Source organism: Doryrhamphus excisus, linkage group LG7 (genome assembly GCF_037039965.1).
Source record: "Doryrhamphus excisus strain RoL-2023G ecotype Guam linkage group LG7, RoL_Dexc_Guam_v1.1, whole genome shotgun sequence".
Taxonomy (NCBI): Eukaryota; Metazoa; Chordata; class Actinopteri; order Syngnathiformes; family Syngnathidae; genus Doryrhamphus; species Doryrhamphus excisus.
This window is the reverse complement of record NC_136363.1, coordinates 17,636,884-17,659,988: the sequence shown is the minus strand read 5'-3', so window position 1 is coordinate 17,659,988 and position 23,105 is coordinate 17,636,884. Positions and strand designations below refer to the sequence as shown.

Here is a 23,105-nt window from a genome sequence, read left to right as displayed (position 1 = left end):
GCCTTTTGCGATGGGGTTTTGATTGGAAGAATTTGGAACGTCGGACCTCCTGGATCTGCGTGCCTCCATGTTTCTGGGCTGTCACTCATGACTCTGACAGGAAACTAATTTTTTTTTTTTTTTCAGGTCAAGTGTGTAGCTTGTCTTGACCTTTCCTGCTTTGTCCAGCCCACTTTGTCTCTCCCTCCATTATTGGCTGCCCAGGATGGACCTCTAAAGGCAGCATCACCAATATGAAGATGTACCACTGAAGCACCTCATAACAGTCTTCTCTGGAGGGGAAAAAAGGTACAGTTTTTTGTCTTTTTCTTGTTTTTTTTTAGCACAATCTGCACGTGTCTCTGCAGGGCTGATTCATAATTTAGCTCCTGTGATGGTTGAATCATCACAGCACTTAAGAGCTTGTGTGATAGGTGTCACTTAGGATTGCATTTACACTTTATGAATGTTTGTGTTGGTATATTTTCTCATGGGACCAAAGGCTGCTTAGGCCTGGGGACCATTTGTGTATTACATTTTGTTTTTATTCGTTATATCGTTATCGTTAGAGGTCGTTATATAACAGTATAACAACAACAGTATCATCATACTGACATTTTAGTAACATTAAATTCATCACACATCAACTTAACACTCAAATTGTGTCCCTGACAATTACACAAGCGTGTCCCAATTTAAGTTCATTCATTCATTCATTTTCTACTGCTTATCCTCACGAGGGTCGCGACGGGTGCTGGAGCCACAACGAGCTTGGCAACCCAGTGGAAGTCGCAGGAGGTCGTTATATAACAGTATAACAACAACAGTGTCATCTTACTGACATTTTAGTAACATTAAATTCATCACACATCAACTTAACACTCAAGTTGTGTCCCTGGCAATTACACAAGCGTGTCCAAATTTAAGTTCATTCATTCATTTTCTACTGCTTATCCTCACAAGAGTCGTGGGGGGTGCTGGAGCCTATCTCAGATGTAATCGGGCGAGAGGCGGGGTACACACTGGACTGGTCGCCAGCCAATCACTGGGCACATATAGACAAACAACCATTCACACTCACATTCATACCTATGGACAATTTGGAGTGCTAATTAACCTAGCATGTTTTTGGAATGTGGGAGGAAACCGGAGTACCCGGAGAAAACCCATGCAGCTCCCCTTCTTTCTTCACAAACAAAAAGTTTGTTTGTACCTTTTTCCTTTCTTTAGTAATCAATAGTAGAACATCTGGAAGTTTGGGGAAAATATCAGTTCCCGACTAAAAAAGAAACATTCATTCATTTTCTACCGCTTTTCCTCACAAGGGTCGTGGGGGGTGCTGGAGCCTATCCCAGCTGTCTTCGGGCAAGAGGCGGGGTACACCCTAGACTGGTCTTCAGCCAATCACAGGGCACATATAGACAAACAACCATTCACACTCACATTCATACCTATGGACAATTTGGAGTCGCCAATTAACCTAGCATGTTTTTGGAATGTGGGAGGAAACCGGAGTGCTAACCACTCGACCACCATGCAGCCTATCCCAATACATTTTGACTTTTTTTATATTTAATTTTTCATTATTTAATATTATAAATTCAGTTTCTAAATAGTACAGCTTTTTTTGTTTTTCATAATATTTTGACTTTAAAAAAACTTCAATTCTTACCAATGAAATATATTTCAAAAATATCAAATTTAATCCCAATTCTCCTGCCACTTAAGCTTTAAAAGTGTATATAGCACGATGTTGACCTCTGATGTATGGGTTTTATAATGTGATGATGACAGTAAAGGTGACATGGTTGATATATGGCCGAACTGTATCATGTGACACTCTCAGCTAGTTCATCAAGGATCAAGGACAGAAGAGTCATTCCAGTTCTGTGCGTTCCAGTGCAAGAGACATTGTTCCCCTCTAAACCAGCACAGACAACATAATAAATCCCCTCATTGAAAGCAGACAGGGATGCAGATAGTGATGCGTTTGGGGTCTGTATTGTGATGGGAGGAGGTGTTTAGATGTTTGTAGAAAATGTGCTGCATGCTTCAAATGAGAAAAACTAGTGCCATCTAGTGGACAAATTACATTAATTAATTAAGAATTACATTTGTTTTGTGTTAAAAGATAAATGTGGGATAGTTTTTATTTGATGTTTATTCCAAAGAAGCTAAACACACCTCACTTTACTTTCATTATTTTAAATAATAAATAATAAATTATTAATAAATTAATAAGTTATTTAAAAATTGTTTTAAATTTAAATGAAAATTAATAAATTATTATTTATTGAAAATTAAATTCTTAAATTTTCATTAAATTATTTTATTATGCATGGACTATTCCAAACATAATCGAGACACATGTATTATTTCAGTAGAAAATGTGCTGCATGCTTCAAATGGGAAAAAAATTGTGCCATCTAGTGGACAAATTGACATCTTACCGTTAAGAATTTATTTGTTTTGTGTTAAAAGATAAATGTGGGATAGTTTTTATTTGATGTTTATTCCTTTAAAAAATTACTAAATTATTAATAAATTATTTTTAATTTAAATGAAAATTATTAAATTATTATTTATTGAAAAATAAATTATTAAATTTTCTTTAAATTATTTTATTATGCATGGACTATTCCAAACATAATCGAGACACATGTATTATTTCAGTAGAAAATGTGCTGCATGCTTCAAATGGGAAAAAAATTGTGCCATCTAGTGGACAAATTGACATCTTACCGTTAAGAATTTATTTGTTTTGTGTTAAAAGATAAATGTGGGATAGTTTTTATTTGATGTTTATTCCTTTAAAAAATTACTAAATTATTAATAAATTAGTTTTAATTTAAATGAAAATTATTAAATTATTATTTATTGAAAATTAAATTATTAAATTTTCTTTAAATTATTTTATTATGCATGGACTATTCCAAACATAATCGAGACACATGTATTATTTCAGTAGAAAATGTGCTGCATGTTTCAAATGGGAAAAAAATTGTGCCATCTAGTGGACAAATTGACATCTTACCGTTAAGAATTACATTTGTTTTGTGTTAAAAGATAAATGTGGGATAGTTTTTATTTGATGTTTATTCCTTTAAAAAATTACTAAATTATTAATAAATTATTTTTAATTTAAATGAAAATTATTAAATTATTATTTATTGAAAATTAAAATATGAAATTTTCTTTACATTATTTTATTATGCATGGACTATTCCAAACATAATCGAGACACATGTATTATTTCAGTAGAAAATGTGCTGCATGCTTCAAATGGGAAAAAAATTGTGCCATCTAGTGGACAAATTGACATCTTACCGTTAAGAATTTATTTGTTTTGTGTTAAAAGATAAATGTGGGATAGTTTTTATTTGATGTTTATTCCTTTAAAAAATTACTAAATTATTAATAAATTATTTTTAATTTAAATGAAAATTATTAAATTATTATTTATTGAAAAATAAATTATTAAATTTTCTTTAAATTATTTTATTATGCATGGACTATTCCAAACATAATCGAGACACATGTATTATTTCAGTAGAAAATGTGCTGCATGCTTCAAATGGGAAAAAAATTGTGCCATCTAGTGGACAAATTGTCATCTTACCGTTAAGAATTACATTTGTTTTGTGTTAAAAGATAAATGTGGGATAGTTTTTATTTGCTGTTCCTTTAAAAAAAATAAATTAATAAATTATTAATAAATTAATTAATTATTTTAAATTTAAATGAAAATTAATAAATTATTATTTATTGAAAATTAAATTATTACATTTTCTTTAAATTATTTTATTATGCATGGACTATTCCAAACATAATCGAGACACATGTATTATTTCAGTAGAAAATGTGCTGCATGCTTCAAATGGGAAAAAAATTGTGCCATCTAGTGGACAAATTGACATCTTACCGTTAAGAATTACATTTGTTTTGTGTTAAAAGATAAATGTGGGATAGTTTTTATTTGATGTTCCTTTAAAAAAATAAAAAATAAATTATTAATAAATTAATTATTTTTAATTTAAATGAAAATTAATAAATTATTATTTATTGAAAATTAAATTATTACATTTTCTTTAAATTATTTTATTATGCATGGACTATTCCAAACATAATCGAGACACATGTATTATTTCAGTAGAAAATGTGCTGCATGCTTCAAATGGGAAAAAATTGTGCCATCTAGTGGACAAATTGACATCTTACCGTTAAGAATTACATTTGTTTTGTGTTAAAAGATAAATGTGGGATAGTTTTTATTTGATGTTCCTTTAAAAAAATAATAAATTAATAAATTATTAATACATTAATTAATTATTTTAAATTTAAATGAAAATTAATAAATTATTATTTATTGACAATTAAATTATTACATTTTCTTTAAATTATTTTATTATACATGGACTATTCCAAACATAATCGAGACACATGTATTATTTCAGTAGAAAATGTGCTGCATGCTTCAAATGGGTAAAAATAGTGCCATCTGGTGGACAAATTGACATCTTACCGTTAAGAATTTGTTTCAAAATTTGTGTCGAAAGATAAATGTGGGATGTTTTTTTTGTTGTATCTACAATTCTAAATTCCTCCAGCAAATACAAATCTACATTCATTCAACAATGAAATGAAAAACAACGGCACAAAATGTCCTTTGGGTCTTTAAAAATCAGCTGCTAACTGGCTTTAATAAAAATAACTGCTAGATCGCTAACAGATAAAAGGGTTTGTTTGTAAACAGGATTGTACAGAGTGTCGTCTCCGGCTCAGGCCGACTTATCTGAATAACAAAACAGATATCGAACATCTCAGGGTATGTGGGTCAATCTTGCCCACTGGTGGTGTGAATCCACATCAATTGCTGGTTAAAAGTAAACATAGCATCTGCGTATTGCGACCTCGGCATATCTCAATGTCATCTCAGTAGTACAAATACACACCTCAGGGTGATGCGGTGCTAATGTATCCCAAATGAATGCCACGCTTTACGAGACGCTGTGCTCTGTTCTCCTAATCAACCAAATGGAATCCTATTGCAGGTTCTATCAGGCTGCGCTGACAACATCCTGATTGGGAATCAGATGGATGCAATCTACGGTGTCGTGATGCAATTTAGGACCACATGAATAGAGATTACGCTTAACCAGGAGGCTACATTTGGGGGCTTTAGTGGATTTTTTGAGCTGTCTATGCTCAGCATCCATCACTGATCATTCACTAGTTATGTATAATGCAGTTTATATATGATGTTTATTCCAAAGAAGCTAAACACATCTCACTTCACTCTCAAAACTAAAGTGTACAACATCATGTACAGTTTTTCTTTGAATTATTTTTAAATAAATTATTACTAAATTATTAAATATAAATTATTAATCCATTATTATTAAATTATAAACTAATAAATCAGTAATACATTAATTTTAAATTATTTTAAATTTATTTTTAAATTATTTTACATTTATTTTTAAATTATTTTAAATTAAAATTAATAAATTGTTATTTATTACAATTAAATTATAACATTTTCTTTAAATTATTATGAATGGACTATTCCAAACATAATCAAGACACATATATTATTTCAATAGAAAATGTGCTTCATGCTTCAAATGGGGGAAAATAGTGCCATCTGGTGGACAAATTGACATCTTACCGTTAAGAATTACATTTGTTTTGTGTTAAAAGATAAATGTGGGATAGTTTTTATTTGGTGTTTATTCCAAAGAAGCTAAACACGCCTCACTTTACTCTTGTATCAAAGCTAAAGGAAAACAACATCACAGAAGTTTTTCTTTACATTATTTATTAATAAATAAATTATTAATAATTTTTAAATCATTTAAAAATTATTTTAAAATTATTTTAAATTAAAATTAATACATTATTATTTATTTAAAATTAAATTATTACATTTTCTTTAAAATATTTTATTATGCATGGACTATTCCAAACATAATAGAGACACGTGTATTATTTCAGTAGAAAATGTGCTGCATGCTTCAAATGGGAAAAAATTGTGCCATCTAGTGGACAAATTGACATCTTACCGTTAAGAATTACATTTGTTTTGTGTTAAGATAAATGTTGGATGTTTTTTGTTATATCTATTACTCTAAATTCGTTCAGCAAATACAAATCTACATTCATTCCACATAGCCAAAAAGTAGGGTGAAAATGAAAAAAACCTCAATGGCACAAAATGTCCTTTGGCTCTTTAAAAATCCGTTTGCTAACTGGCTTTAATAAAAATAACTGCTAGATCGCTAACAGATAAAAGGGTTTGCAAGTCTTTCATGCATTATTCCCTTTGTTTTGTCAACAGAAAGACGTCATAAAGACCGACTAACCTGAATCTGCTACACTTTCTATTTTTACGCAGCTCAACTGACTGGGCGGCAAATATGACGTCACGCCGCTCCTATAGGAAGTACTGAATGACTGGCCACGCCCCTGCGCGCTAGGAAGGACGGAAGCAGACCGTCAACGTGAGAGAGAGAGAAAACGAGTGATTTGAAGCGTGACCGCCTGGAAGAACCGTTAGCTGGAACATTTTTCTTCCTTTATTCCACTTAAAATGGCATATCACAGTCCGTACAGAGCTCCACCGCATATCAACACCCCTCCGGACCAGGGTTTTCTTTGGAATATCTTCCAGCGGTGAGTACCGTGAGAGGCGGTTGTCATTGCGGGCGGCTAGCACTCATTTAAAGCTCGTAGAGTGTATGTATTTCAGTTTAAATAAAGTTTTATTTAAGCGTTATATTAGCTCAGACGGGATTTCAAACAGTCATGACCTGGAGTGTAGGAGGGTCCAGTACAGTACAGTACAGTACTGCATAGTGTCTAACACGTCAGTCATAGGGTCACATTCTAGTATGGTGCCTTCAGGGGAGCTGCGTTCGTTTATAACTGACACTAAATAAGCCTGGCTGTTCGTCAACGGGGTGAGACTTTCCCAAAAAACTGCCACGGGAGTCCTTGAAAGGCTTTGCCAATGAAAATTGAGTATATTTATAAATATAGCAGTCTATAAATATGCAGTTTATCCGCATTAAATACCGTGTCAGTCACATTTTCTGCAAGTACCCAGACATTGAAGAGTTCTCAAGCTGTAGGCTGTAGGTTGCCATACTATAAAGTATTATGTAATACTGCAGCTTTTCTCCCACTGCTTTGTTTCATAGGAGCGCTGCAGAAGGCATTGCAAAGCACACAAATTATTCATGTGTGGTGCAAAGACCCCCTTTAGAAAGGATTTTTTTTGTAAACATGGATAAAGAACTAGCGGCCTGAGGCATAATCCATGACCGGAGTTCAGTTCAAAACTTTGGAGCAACTTAGTAGTAGTAGTGCTGAGATGTAGAGGATCTCTGACTAGAGTTTTTGCAGTCAGATGTTAAATACAGCATCCCTCTTGTCATTTAGATGATCTTTGAGTAGTGGTGTTTCTGTAGTAGGTCCCTAAAAACAGCAGAAAAGGCTTTGACTAGCATTTTTGCAGTAGGTCATGAAAAAGGGCATATTTTCCTTGTGTTTCAGTATGTCCTTAAAAACGGCAGAGCTCTTGTGTCATATAAAGGATCTTTGACTAGTATCTTTGTAGTATTGTAGTAATTCCTGAAAACTGTAAATCTTTGGGTTTTTTTTGCGGTAGATTTCTAAAAACGGAAAAAACACTTGTCATATAGAGGATCTTTGACCGAAATTTTTGCAGCATGTCCTGAAAAACAGCAGATCACATTCTCGTAGTTGTATTCTCCTGTCATGAAGAGGATCTTTGACAGTAGGTCCTGAAAAGCAGCACAGTGCTCCTCTCATTTAGATGATCTTTGAGTAGTGGTGTTTCTGTAGTAGGTCCCTAAAAACAGCAGTAAAGGATCTTTGACTAGCATTTTTGCTGTAGGAAAAAGTGCATGTTTTACGTGTGTTTTAGTAAGTCCTTAAAAACGGCAGAGCTCTTCTGTCATATAAAGGATCTTTGACTCGTATCTTTGTCGTAGATTCCTGAAAACTGTAAATCTGTTTTTTTGCGGTAGATTTCTAAATACGGCAAAAACACTTGTCATATAGAGGATCTTTGACCGGCATTTTTACAGCAGGCCTATAAAAAAAAGCAGCAAAGAAACACTGCTCTCATTTAGAGGATCTTTGACTGAAATTTTTCGTAGTCACATATAGAGGATCTTTGACAGTAGGTCCTGAAAAGCAGCACAGTGCTCCTCTCATTTAGATGATCTTTGAACACAGTTTTGGGAGTCGATTCCTAAAACAGCAGGAAACTCCTGATCTATAGAGGATCTTTGACTCAAATTTTTGCATGGCTGGCTTTAAAAAAAATCACCAAAGCACGCTACTCCCATATAGAAGATCTTTGACTGGCATTTTTACAGCAGGTCAATTAAAAAAGCAGCAAAGAAACACTACTCTTGTTTAGAGGATCTTTGTCAGAAATGTTTGCGTCAGGTCCTGAAAAACAGCAGATCACATTCTTGTAGTCACATATAGAGGATCTTTGACAGTAGGTCCTGAAAAGCAGCACAGTGCTCCTCCTCTCATTTAGACAATCTTTGAACACAGTTTTGGTAGTCGATTTCTAAAACAGCAGAAAACTCCTGATCTATAGAGGATCTTTGACTCAAATTTTTGCATGGCTGGCTTAAAAAAAAATCAGCAAATCATGCTACTCTCATATAGAGGATCTTTGACTGGCATTTTTACAGCAGGTCTATAACAAAAAGCAGCAAAGAAACACTACTCTCATTTAGAGGATCTTTGACTGAAATTTTTGCGGCAGGTCCTGAAAAACAGCAGATCATTCTCGTAGTCACATATAGAGGATCTTTGACAGTAGGTCCTGAAAAGCAGCACAGTGCTCCTCTCATTTGGACGATCTTTGAACACAGTTTTGGTAGTCGATTCGTAAAACAGCAGAAAACTCCTGATATATAGAGGATCTTTGACTCAAATTTTTGCATGGCTGGCTTAAAAAAAAATCAGCAAGGCATGCTACTCTCATATAGAAGATCTTTGACTGGCATTTTTGCAGGAGAGTGCTCCGGTCAGTCATATAAAGGATCTTTGACTCACTTATTTGCATTAGGTTCTTAAAAAAACAGCACTGTTGTTACGTAGAGGATCTTTGACTAGTGTAAACATATTCCTTATGACTTTATTTGCTATTAGGTGAGGTAAATATGTGAATGTAATTTTCTGAAAATGAGCCGACAGGCCCCGGTGTAGACATATGAAGTCATCATGGAAACCCAGTATCGGACATGTGGCACACAACATGACTCACAGTCACCGCTCACATGAAGCAGGCTGCCTCATCAGTGCTGGAATCCCCTCGGTCATGTGATCAGAGTCAGTAGAGCATAAGTTGAGGCGGGAGGGCCTTCTGTGTCACGCACACTCGCACACCATGAGTCACCATGCGTGTGTTAGATGCTTGCAAAGCCAGTTCTTGTCACTCACCTATGGATTTTTCTTATAGCCTTAGGAGGATGCATCACTCTGTCAAGGCTTTTCCTACTACTTTCCATATGTCACATTGTTTCCATGATTGCATGGCACTAAATGAGTCGTCATGCAACTCTCACTACGTCAGGTCTGGTTGAGTGATGGAAGAGACAATAGATACAATAGATACAAGAACAATAAGAATACATGTGTGGCACATCTGTCATCACTTCATTTTCTACTGCATATCCTCACAAGGGTCGTTGGGGTGCTGGAGCCTATCCCAGCTGTCTTCGGGCGACAGGCGGGGTACACCCTGGACTGGAACTTTGTGCAAAATACGCTAATCAAATATCCTCTTTATGATGCTTTTGTGATGTGACAGTAGTACTCGTGCCAAAAAGGATGGTCAAAGATCTTCTATATGGTAAGAATACTCTGCAGGCCAGTTTTCATCTTGATTTTTCATTAATTCATTCATTTTCTACCGCTTATCCTCACAAGGGTCGCGGGGGTGCTGGAGCCTATCCCAGCTGTCCTCGGGCAACAGGCGGGGTACACCCTGGACTGGTGGCCAGCCAATCACAGGGCACATATAGACAAACAACCATTCACACTCACATTCATGCCTATGGACAATTTGGAGTCGCTAATTAACCTAGCATGTTTTTGGAATGTGGGAGGAAACCGGAGTACCCGGAGAACATGCAAACTCCACACCGAGATGGCCGAGGGTGGAATCGAACTGTTTGGCTTGTGCGCGAAACACTCGTCCGCCATGCAGCCCTTATTTATGTCTTATTTTCTATTATTATGTCTACTATATTGGGTAATCTCAGTGTAAAAGTGACTATAGGGGTGCTATTTCATGTCCAGAGGGCTCTAATGTTAAAAAGTGTATTCCGAAGGTTCATTCATTCCTTCATTTTCTACTGCTTATCCTCACGGAGGTTGCAGGGGGTGCTGGAGCCTATCCCAGCTGTCTTTGGGCGACAGGCGGGGTACACCCTGGACTGGTGGCCAGCCAATCACAGGGCACATATAGACAAACAACCATTCACACTCACATTCATACCTATGGACAATTTGGAGTCGCCAATTAACCTAGCATGTTCTTGGAATGTGGGAGGAAACTGGAGTACCCGGAGAAAAAAAACATGCATGCAAACTCAACACAGAGATGCGCTAACCACTCGGGCTTTTGCTGTGCTGCCGCATTGTCATCATGTCAATTCCAAGTTGTTCTTCACCGTGAAGAAAGAACTACCAGATGGTTGACTGCTAATGCTTCAGGCCAAGATAGTTTTAATGATGTCCTATTTTTGGGCTCACAGAGAAGAAGGGTAAAAAAAAAAAAAGTAAATGTCAGTGCACACTTGGTCGTTGTTTGGTCAGGGTTGGGTAGCCGACTGTGAGCAGCAACGGACTCACCTAGACAAAGCTCTCCCTTATGGAAATGCTCTGGAAGTTGTTTTTCCAGCCAAGGACTATGTTTGCTTTCCTTGGGTGGAGGGGGGTGTAAAACTGGGACTCACAGAACAGAAGTAGAGCACAGAACATTGAGAAAAGTCATGAATTCTGCAGACATGGACTTAGAACCGGACGTGACACAAGTGACACACCTACCAGTGGAAAGTCGGCGCTGGGTTGCCTCTTGAGGTTTTCCCCCGGCTCCTCCTCCTCCTTGTTCTCCTCCCACCTCAAGAATTCAGTTTGTTGACATGTTGCTAAGGAACAACTGAGTCACATTAGGTACAAGCGGCCTTTTATAACTGCTGTGTTTCTGACCTGTTAATGTTTTAATAGTTATGAGACGATGACACAGCTTTAAACCTTTGCTCAGATCAATTCATAGTAATGGTAATGGTTTAATTTCATTTGAACATGCATCAGATTACAATTGAATGCATCACATAATCAGTTCACAGTTCCACATGTCCAAAAGGACTAGGAAGAAGCAAAGCTTATTAAATCCTACCCCTCCACCTTGTACTTTTACAATCAGTAACTGTTACATTTGTTCACTTCCTGCTTTCCTAATATAGTTTAAAGTTTTTTTTATTTTTTTTTTTGTGTGTCTTGTACCGAAATACGAGGTGATATGACCATACAAAAAGAGTAGGAAGAAGCAAAGCTTATTAAATCCTACCCCTCCATCTGGTACTTTTACAATCAGTAACTGTTACATTTGTTCACTTCCTGCTTTCCTAATATAGTTTAAAGTTTTTTTTCATTATTTTTCAACATTTTATTTTTTGCCCTGTACCGAAGTACAAGGTGATATGACCATACAAAAGGAGTAGGAAGAAGCAAAGCTTATTAAATCCTACCCCTCCATCTGGTACTTTAACAATAAGTAACTGTTACATTTGTCCACTTCCTGCTTTCCTAATATAGTTGAAGGTTTTTTTTTTAAATTGTTTTTTAAAATTTTATTTTATGTCCTGTACCGAAGTATGAGGTGATATGACCATACAAAAGGAGTAGGAAGAAGCAAAGCTTATTAAATCCTACCCCTCCCCTTTAACAATAAATAACTGTTACATTTGTTCACTTCCTGCTTTTTATAATACAGTTTATTTTTTATTTTTTATTTTTTATTTTTTATTTTTTATTTTTTATTTTTTATTTTTTATTTTTTATTTTTTATTTTTTATTTTTTATTTTTTATTTTTTATTTTTTATTTTTTATTTTTTATTTTTTATGTATTTTTTTAATATAAAAAAAATGTCCTATACCAAAGTACGAGGTGATATGACCATACAATGACATAATGGGTACCATAGTAACCATAGTAACTATCATTTTTCAGCTTTGATGCATTTAAAAACAGGCCAAAAAAACCCAAAAACAACCATGGCCCGCAGAGTAACTAACCGCTAACCGTTAACTAACGATTTATTAAATGCAGGAAAACAATGACAAATATCCTTTCAATTTGGAGGCAGTCCATTTTCTTCCAAGCAGTGCTGTTCCGTGTTGTCGTAATACACTATTAGGGAAGAAAAAGTTCCCAGAAGTACAAATTCATTTTCTATATACCATCAAACCACAACAGAAGTCATTTAAAGTGGGGTGTGGATTCCGACCGGATAAACTAGCACTCCTAGCTTATGTTCTGGAGAGGATGTTCTACTTTTAATAGAGCTCCATTCATCCTCTGCTGCGGACTGCTGAAAACAGTGACACACACGTGCCCAGGAGGATAACATTTCAAGCTGTTGCCCTCTGCCATTTGTCTTGTGGAGTGTGAAGTTGTTCATGCAGGCGACATCTAATCTGTGCTCTCCTCTCTCGTCTGTGCAGGGTCGACAAGGACCGCAGTGGTGTCATATCAGACTCGGAGCTCCAGCAAGCCTTATCCAATGGTATGCGTGGTTTTCCCTTATTTTTCCACATATTTGTAGCAATAATGCGTCTTTTTTAATGTCACACTGAATCAATATGTCTCTGCTTACGATTTATGAATGCACAAAAGATGATCTGTGCACACACTGGTCACAACATTAGGTACACTTGCGCAAATATTACATTAGCCACGTTTACATGGACCCAAATATTCCAATTCCATTCAAGTTATTTGCTGAAACGGAAAGAATGTAACCTTTGTATACACCTCATTCCGAAAGAAAAGTGCCAATCCGAATGAATATATAATCGGATTCCCAGGGGTGGAATATTCCTTTCCCCAATCCGATTAAGGTATCTTGTTACTGCGTATACTGCGTTCTTCTTCGTGGTGTTTTTCTTCTTCTGTTGTTTATTGGCGGTTGGCAACTTTGCAGCTTTCGTGTGCATTAGCGCCATCTGTGGAACAGAATCTAAACCCTTCTATACGCCATTCACAAGTCCAGTTTTATTAAAAAAGAAAATACTTATCTATATAAAACATGTGCCGAGCTTAATTATAAAATATTAGGAATTTTGAACTTCATCTTTTCCTGTTCCCGGGTGCGTTCTTTCAGCGAATGCTGAGATATGACGTAACACGCAGCTCCAGACGTTCTTCCATGTAAAAAATGGAGGCGAGCAAGAAAATTTGTTTTTGATTCAAACTAAATTTCAAGACTGGACGAAGGAAAAACTGTCAATACGGAGTTATTCCAACAAGTGAAAGAAAAACTGGAGGAAGTCGGTATCACGTGATGTTGGTGTTTACGTTTTACTGCGAATGCCCCATTGACTATTCTGGTTGATTATAGCGGCTCATGTAGACACGCCATTGGAATATACCTTTCCATGTATACCATTGCTTTCGGAAAGGTCATTCGGAAAGAGAAAAACTCCTCATGTAAACGTGGCTATTGTTGCTTGAAGTCGACTAGATCATTCAAACAAGATGCCTGCCTCTTGTGAGAAAACATAGAGCCTCTCTCTTCTGACGTCTTTCCACTTCAGAGGTGAAGTAAAGTGTAGAAGTGAGCTGCAGCGGCTTTGAAAGAGGAAGCTGTTATCGGGCTCTGCTTTGGGTCCGGCTCTGCATACTGATTTAGTGTGTGTGTGTGTGTGTGTGTGTGTGTGTGTGTGTGTGTGTGCAATAGACATATGGGAATTTTACTTATGCATTGATTCCACAGGTCATTATACAGCCTTTTATATACAGTCGTCCCACGCCACTTTGTGGTTTGAATTTCATTTCTACATGTTGACATATTTGATAAGCACTGGCTTAAATGAAGAATTTTTACACATAAAATTAGCTAAATGAATGTAACTACAAGTATAAGTCATTCAGATGACTTGATATGTAGTATTCTATACTGGTCAGTAGGTGTCAGCAATGTTATATGAAGCCTGTTATGTCTTATGTATTAGTGGTGTGTCAGTCATGAACGAACGGGTCAAAAGAACTAGTTCTTTTTTGTGAACATCATTCCTTTTACCTATCGTCTCGCCTCGCTCTGTGTGTGGGTGGGGTTAGCTGACTGAAAGACCGAGACCAAGAAATCAACCGCCAATGTAGGTGACCTTGTTCATTCTGTTCACAAAAAAGAACTAGTTCTTTTGACCCGTTCGTTCATGACCGACACACAACTAGTCATCACATGTTTTTGCGCTGTTGAGTCGAAACTAACATGAATGAACGGACAGACTCGACACAGGTGACCCGGTCTATGCACAGGGGGAGATCACAGGCTCACGGCCAATTAAGCGAAATGAACGGATCTTTTTACTGAATGATCCGGTTCACTGAAATGAACGGTTTTGCCCACCATTATCATGTATGTCTAATATATGCTATTTTCTGTTATTATGTCTATTATATTAGTTAAGTGACTAAGTGTAGAGGTGACTATAGGGGTGTTGTTTTCTGTCTAGAGGGCTCTAATTATGTTAAAACCATATTTAGAAGGTTTTAAACAGGTTTTCTGTGCTGTAACTATGAAAGTATTTCATTTATTATTAAAAACAGTAAGTCAATCGGACTCATGCAGCTGACTCATACCTTAGCGTGTTTTGCCGAACTAGTTCTTTTGACCCATTCGTTCATGACCGACACACCACAAGTCTTGTTGCACTTTTGAGTCGGAACTAACATGAACATGAGTGAACAGACTGACTCGACACGGCTGACCGGGTCTATGCACAGGGGGAGATCACAGGCTAATGACCAATTGACCGAAATGAACGGATCTTTTTACTGAATGAACCGGAATGTTCACTGAAAAGAACGGTTTTGCCCACCATCATCATGTATGTTATTATGTCCAATATATTAGTTAATTAAAGTGTAAAGGTGACTATAGGGGTGTTGTTTCCTGTCTGGAGGGCTCTAATTATGTTAAAAACACATTTAGAAGGTTTTAAACCGTTTTTCTGTGCTCTAACTATGAAAGTATTCCATTTATAACTACACACTGACACTACACACTGCAATGAGGCTCTTATTAAACACGGTAAGTCAATCAGACCCATGCAGCTGACTCATACCTTAGCGTTTTTTGCCGAACTAGTTCTTTTGACCCGTTCGTTCATGACCGACACACCACTAGTCATCACGTCTTGTTGCGCTGTTGAGTCGGAACGAACATGAACGTGAGTGAACGGACTGACTCGACACGGGTGACCGTGTCGATGCACAGGGGGAGATCACATGCTCATGAACAATTAACCGAAATGAACGGATCTTTCTACTGAATGATCCGGTTCACTGAAATGAACGGTTTTGCCCACCATTATCACGTATGTCTAATATATGCTATTTTCTGTTATTATGTCCATTATATTAGTTAATTAAAGTGTAAAGGTGACTATAGGGGTGTTGTTTCCTGTCTAGAGGGCTCTAATTATGTTAAACCTATATTTAGTAGGTTTTAAACACACACTGCAATGAGGCTGTTATTAAAAATGGTAAGTCAATCGGACTCATGCAGCTGACTCACACCTTAGCGTGTTTTGCCGAACTAGTTCTTTTGACCCGTTCGTTCATGACCGACACACCACTCGTCATCATGTGTTGTTGCGCTGTTGAGTCGGAACTAACATGAACATGAGTGAACAGACTGACTCGACACTTATGACAGGGGGAGATCACAGGCTAACGACCAATTGACTGAAATGAACGGATCTTTTTACTGAATGAACCGGAATGTTCAAAGAAATGAACGGTTTTGCCCACCATTATCACGTATGTCTAATATATGCTATTTTCTGTTATTATGTCCATTATATTAGTTAATTAAAGTGTAAAGGTGACTATAGGGGTGTTGTTTCCTGTCTAGAGGGCTCTAATTATGTTAAAACCATATTTAGAAGGTTTTAAACAGGTTTTCTGAGCCCTAACTATGAAGTATTCCACACTGCAATGAAGCTGTTACTAAACACAGTAAGTCAATTGGACCCATGCAGCTGAGTCATACCTTAGCGTGTTTTGTCGAGTCACCACGAAATTTGGCACACACACCATTAGGGTACTGACAAGGAGGTGTGTAAATTTTGAGCAAGGTTAGTTGAAAAACCTGGCCGCCATCAACCAAAATGTCTTTGTAGGGGTGCCTAACTAATTACCCATAAGCCACTGACCAGTTGTTGTGTATATGTGTGTAAACGTATGTTAGCATGTCTTCCATAATAGCCCTTATGAGAAAATATGCTTTGGTCCGTCTTGGCTTGTGAGCAGCAGGTTTCCCAGCCGACCTGTTTCTACCGCTTGATTAGATTCACCGTGATATGAAGTCGAGTCGGCAAGGCTGTAACGCACAAATGCACAACATCCTGTCGTCTGTCTGTGGCGTCCTGCTCAGTTGTCCGTCTTGTCCTTTCTTCTCAGCATCAAAACGCTCAACCCCTTAGCAAACATGGCCGGATGATCACTCTGTGGTCATTGCGGCATTACTCGTCTCATGTCTGTCCGCGTTCCTCTTTTGAATTGAGCGTTAATTTTCCCATCGTCTTATTATGGGATATTTTCAATTGTCCTGACCCAGTTGCTGCCTTATGCCTGAGGCATTGTGCCATTTCCTATTATAAGTGGATGACACTCTTTTATATTGTTTCAATAGTGAGCACACCACTCATATTTTATGAAAGTAATCAGTACTGAATGATATGAAATTTGGATATACCACATATAACCACACAGTCATTATTGCTATTGACTGTATTGATTAATATATGACATAATGCTTAGACGCATTTTATTAGTTCATTCATTCATTTTCTAGTGTTTTTTCACGGGGGGTATGCTGGAGCCTATCCCAGCTGTCTTCGGGTGAGCGAGAGGTGGGGTACACCCTGGACTGGTTGCCAGCCAATCACAGGGCACACATAGACAAACAACCATTCACACTCACATTCATACCTATGACTGATTGCTGCATAAGACCTTTGTGGCTGCATGGCTGATGAGTGGTTAGCGTGCAGGCCCCACAGCTAGGAGACTCGAGTTCAATCCCACTCTCGGCCATCTCTGTGTGGAGTTTGCATGTTCTCCCCGTGCATGCGTGGGTTTTCTCCGTGTACTCCGGTTTCCTCCCACATTCCAAAAACATGCTAGGTTAATTGGCGACTCCAAATTGTCCATAGGTGTGAATGTGAGTGTGAATGGTTGTTTGTCTATAAGTGCCTTGTGATTGGCTGGCGACCAGACCAGGGTGTACCCCGCCTCTTGCCTGAAGACAGCTGGGATAGGCTCCAGCACCCCCGCGACCCTCGTGAGGACAAGCGGTAGAAAATGAATGAATGTATTAACCTTCTGAATACACATTTTAACATTAGAGCCCTCTGGACATGAAATAACACCCCTATAGTCACCTTTACACTGAGATTACCCATTATAGTAGACATAATAATATAAAATAAGACATAAATAAGACTCCCCCTCATGTATATTCTGTTTAAGAAGGTATAATCACAGAGGATGGGCCGTGTTTGTGTGAAAGTGGACCCCATGTTTGTTCTGTGTGAAAGGTACTGACAAACGAATGATCAACTACTATGGCTAAGATGCATCAAATTTGTGGTAGGACATATTTAAAATCTGCAAAGCCAGTTTCCATAAGACTATATTTGCTTTTGTATAGTATTGTATAAAAAGCCCTGACCCCAGTGCTGCACATTTACAAGCAAATGGTCCAAAAAGACCAAAACAAGCTCCTTGATTCCCGCCTTCCAGCCAGCCAACTCTGCACCGCTCCCTCCATCATGTCAGCAATTTCCGTGGCTATTACCGCTCGGCTGCTCAAATAAATAACTCAAGACGGTAGCATTAATCTGGGGAAGGCAGGCGAGCGGTGGAGCAGGACCGCTTGCTTGTGTGATGTCTATACTTGGGATGGCGGAAAACAAAAGGTCATCTTTGTTGCTAATGGATAGCATGCACCAGATACAGCACCAAGCATCTTCTCATGGGACAATATTGGAAAAATTGATATACTTTACAGTCATCAGTGTGTACAGCTTGTATAGTAGTACAGATGTACTATTTACGACAACACCACTTACAGGTACTACTATAGGCTGCTACTATTTAACTGGCTTTAACGATGATGCAACTCATTTATGGCTAAAACATTCAACAACGGACGCTCATTCATTCATTTTCTACCGCTTATCCTCACAAGGGTCGCGGTGGTGCTGGAGCCTATCCCAGCTGTCTTCGGGCAACCAGTACACCCTGGACTGGTCTCCAGCCAATCACAGGGCACATATAGACAAACAACCATTCACACTCACATTCATACCTATGGACAATTTGGAGTCGCTAATTAACCTAGCATGTTTTTGGAATGTGGGAGGAAACCGGAGTACCCGGAGAAAACCCACGAGAACATGCAAACTCCACACAGAGATGGCCAAGGGTGGAATCGAACTCGGGTCTCCGAGCTGTGTGGCCTGTGCGCTAAACACTCGTCCGCCTTGAAGCCCTTATTTATGTCTCATTTTATATTATTATGTCTACGATAATGGGTAATCTCAGTGTAAAGGTGACTATAGGGGTGCTATTTCATGTCCAGAGAGCTCTAATATAAAAAAGTGTATTCAGAAGGTTCATTCATTCCTTCATTTTCTACTGCTTATCTTCACGGAGGTTGCAGGGGGTGCTGGAGCCTATCCTAGCTGTCTTTGGGCGACAGGCGGGGTACACCCTGGACTGGTGGCCAGCCAATCACAGGGCACATATAGACAAACAACATGCAAATTCCATGGCCAAGGGTGGAATCAAACTCGGGTCTCCTAGCTGGCCTGTGCGCTAAACACTTGCAGCCCTTATTTATGTCTTATTTTCTATTATTATGTCTACTATATTGGGTAATCTCAGTGTAAAGGTGACTATAGGGGTGCTATTTCATCCAGAGGGCTCTGATGTTAAATAATGTATTCAGAAGGTTATAAACAGGTTTTTTATGCTGTAACTACAAAAATATTTCACTTATAAATAAGGAATCCTACTTCTCACAGTTGGGTCTGGAATCAACCACGATAAAGGGAGGGGTTTCTAGACTAGTTCAATGTCTGCGCCGTTCCAAGAAAACAGCAACTTTTTTCATGTTGTTCTGTATGAAATGATGGAACACTAAGCACACATGGGCGAAGGCGTCCCGGAAATGTTCCGACTTTGGTGACAGGTTTGTGAGGTGTACGGCTCAGCACTACGCTTATATGGCTTTCATGCATCCTAGCCTACTGAGCACATACATCTCTTTATACACATATGTATACACACGTGTGTGTGTGTGTGTGTGTGTGTATATACTGCGGTCACTTCAGCCTGTTTTTCCTGCCTCTCTCTCTCCCTACCTCCACATCCCCAGTGAGAGAGCTCAGTGTACAGCACAGTGAGTGTATTGTGGCATCGCAACTGCCCAAACATGCCACCATGTTTTTTTTTTTTCAATCTAGACTCAGTCATGAGAAGAATTAGCAGTGCTCGCAGTATTTGCTTCTTACATTTCTTTGCTGTTGGTCCGACAGACCCTAATAAAGTAAGAAGTACTGGACCCAATAAGTGAAAAGGGGTCAAGTACAAGAAATGTTGTTTTCAAGAGCTTTGTGTGATCTATATGTAGCTACAGCTTGTCATAGGTAATGGTAATGGTTTTATTTCATTTGAACATGCATCAGATTACAATTGAATGCATCACATAATCAGTTCACAGTTCCACATGTCCAAAAGGAGTAGGAAGAAGCAAAGCTTATTAAATCCTACCCCTCCATCTGGTACTTTTACAATCAGTAACTGTTACATTTGTTCACTTCCTGCTTTCCTAATATTTATATATTATTTTATTAATTTAATTTAATTTAATTTAATTTAATTTAATTTAATTTAATTTAATTTAATTTAATTTAATTTAATTTAATTTAATTTAATTTAATTTAATTTAATTTTTTGTCCCATACCGAAGTACGAGGTGATATGACCATCCAATGACATAATGTGTACCATAGTAAGTGTCAATATAGTGATATGTATAGCACATCATGACTGGTTCAAGACTCTTCATCCTTGTATTTAGCAAACATCAACTGCTTGTATTGTTTCTTGAATTGGCTCATCGTTGTGCATTGTTTGAGGGTCTTACTCAATCCATTCCATAGTTTGATTCCACATACTGAAATGCTATGGCTTTTTAACGTAGTCCTAGCATATAAGTGTTTCAAATGTACTTCTTCCCTGAGATCATATTTCTCCTTTCTTGTAGAGAAGTATTGGATGACATTTGTAGCTAATTGGTTATTTTTAGCCTTATGCATTATTTTAGCTGTTTGAAGATGAACTATATCAGCAAGTTGAAGTATTTGTGATTTTAGAAATAAGGAGTTAGTATGTTCTCTGTAGGCAGCATTATGAATTATCCTTACTGACCTTTTTTTGCAGTACATTTAGCGAGTGAAGATTGCTTTTATAGTTATTAGCCCATATTTCCACACAATAAGTAAGATATGGTAGAACCTGAAAGCAATAAAGAGTGTGGAGTGATTTCTGATTGAGAACAAATTTTGCTTTGTTCAATATTGAAATATTTCTTATGTTGTATATTTGTAATATGAGTTTTCCAGCTCATATTTTCATCTATTGTGATCCCTAGAAATGTATTTTCCTTCACCCTATTTGCTGGTGCGTGTCCTTTCTGCTGTTACCAAACAGCATGATTTTAGCTTTATTTAGGTTTAGGTTACTTAGGTAGTTTCTTATGCATTGATTTACCTTGTATTACTCTTCTTTATCAGGCACATGGACGCCTTTCAACCCTGTGACTGTGCGCTCCATCATATGTGAGTACCTGCATACGGCGGCACAATCACCTTTTATACCCTTGACTTAGCTGGATAAACATATTGGCGACATATTGAGCAATAGATTAGCACCCCAAATGAAAGAATACTTTCATATTAATGAATGAGAAAGGTGGTATTTGTATCCAAATACTTTTCTTTGCTGTCCTCCAGCCATGTTCGACAGGGAGAATAAGAGCGGTGTCAACTTCAACGAGTTTGCCGGCGTGTGGAAGTACATCACCGATTGGCAAAACATCTTCAGGACCTACGACCGCGACAACTCGGGCTTCATCGATAAGAACGAGTTGAAACAGGCCCTGACTGGATTCGGTGAGCATCAAAGTATGCGTTAATACTTATATGGTGGAGGGTTCCTTTGACCAAACAACCATTCACACTCACATTCATACCTATGGACAATTTGGAGTCGCCAATTAACCTAGCATGTTTTTGGAATGTGGGAGGAAACCGGAGTACGCGGAGAAAACCCACGAGAACATGCAAACTCCACACAGAGATGGCCGAGGGTGGAATCAAATTCGGGTCTGCTAGTTGTTTAGCCTGTGCGCTAAACACTCGTCCGCCATGCAGCCCTAATTCATGTCTTATTTTCCATTATTATGTCTACGATATTGGGTAATCTCAGTGTAAAGATGACTATAGGGGTGTTATTTCATGTCCAGAGGGCTCTAATGTTAAAAAGTGTATTCAGAAGGTTCATTCATTTTCTACCGCTTATCCTCACAAGGGGGGTGCTGGAGCCTATCCCAGCTGTCTTGTGGAGAGAGGCAGGGTACACCCTGGACTGGTCGCCAGCCAATCACAGGGCACATATAGACAAACAACCATTCACACTCACATTCATACCTATTCATTCGTTGTGTGATGTGACAACGACGTATTGATGGCGAGGCGCTCCCGTAGCAATAAGGCGAGAAGCACTGTCAATCATCTTTTTTTTTTTTTTTTTTTTACCACGTGTAGGCTATCGTCTCTCTGATCAGTTCTACGGTACGCTCATCGACAAGTTTGATCGACAGAGAAAGGGACAAGTGGCCTTTGATGACTTCATCCAATGCTGTATTGTCCTACAGGTAACTCCAAAAACACGACTATTCTCTTATTTCAAGTCAGTAACCACGTTCCTCTTCCGCAGAGGTTAACTGATGTTTTCCGGAGGTACGACACGGACCAGGATGGCTGGATCCAGGTTTCCTATGAACAGTATCTATCTATGGTCTTTAATATAGTATAATTATTATACAACACAAGCAGCACAGAGGAGCACAACTGGACACAACTGTGCCAAAGATGGCGGCACTTCCTGGACGTCTGCCTGTCTGATGGTGGACACTACAAGATTTTTTTTTTTTACTTCACTAAAATTTAATATAAAAAAAGAAAATATGTAAGAGTCTGCACGTGCTATTTTTGTTGATGTATTTAAAAAAAAAAAAAAGAAGAAATCTTGTAGTGTTTTATTCGATGACCAATCTCATGTATGTCTGTATGGAAGACTCCAGTTTAGGGATTATTATTATTGACACTGTGTCTTATTGTCTGTTGTCATTTTAACGTCTTAACATTTATTAATAATACAGTTAAAGAAAAATGCATATATAATGCATGCATGCTTTTCAGGGAGTTTTAGCCCCTCATGTTGTAGCATGCTTTCTCTTCTGTTTGTCTAAAGCCATGTTTACAAATACTGTGAAAGCAGGCAGCCCTCTGCTTTAAAAAAAAAACATGCCAGCTTACATGCCATATTTGTACAAACTTATTTTTTAACAGCAAACATACTATTAGTAGAGGGTGGGCATTTTAGTATTGCTTAATTTTTGGTGCATGATGCCTTAACAAGACGTGTAAAAAACACAAAAGATGAATCTTTTATTAAAACAATAACAAAACATTGTGTTTAGTGTGGAAT

The 23,105-nt window shown here is 37.7% G+C and overlaps 1 protein-coding gene across 2 annotated transcripts; it reads left to right on the top strand.

The window, feature by feature from the left end:
- Positions 1 to 6,396: 6,396 nt before the first annotated feature.
- On the top strand, positions 6,397 to 23,085 carry pdcd6 (programmed cell death 6). Of its 2 annotated transcripts, none has more exons than XM_058060517.2 (6): positions 6,397 to 6,651; positions 12,761 to 12,822; positions 21,128 to 21,172; positions 21,347 to 21,517; positions 22,160 to 22,269; positions 22,332 to 23,085. In XM_058060517.2, the coding sequence occupies exons 1-6, from the start codon at positions 6,569 to 6,571 to the stop codon at positions 22,428 to 22,430; spliced, it is 570 nt and encodes a 189-aa protein (XP_057916500.1). In that variant the 5' UTR covers positions 6,397 to 6,568; the 3' UTR covers positions 22,431 to 23,085. The 2 variants fall into 2 exon arrangements, with proteins under 2 accessions (XP_057916500.1, XP_057916501.1); XM_058060518.2 differs by having other exon boundaries at positions 6,403 to 6,651; positions 21,347 to 21,505.
- The last annotated feature ends 20 nt before the right edge of the window (positions 23,086 to 23,105 follow it).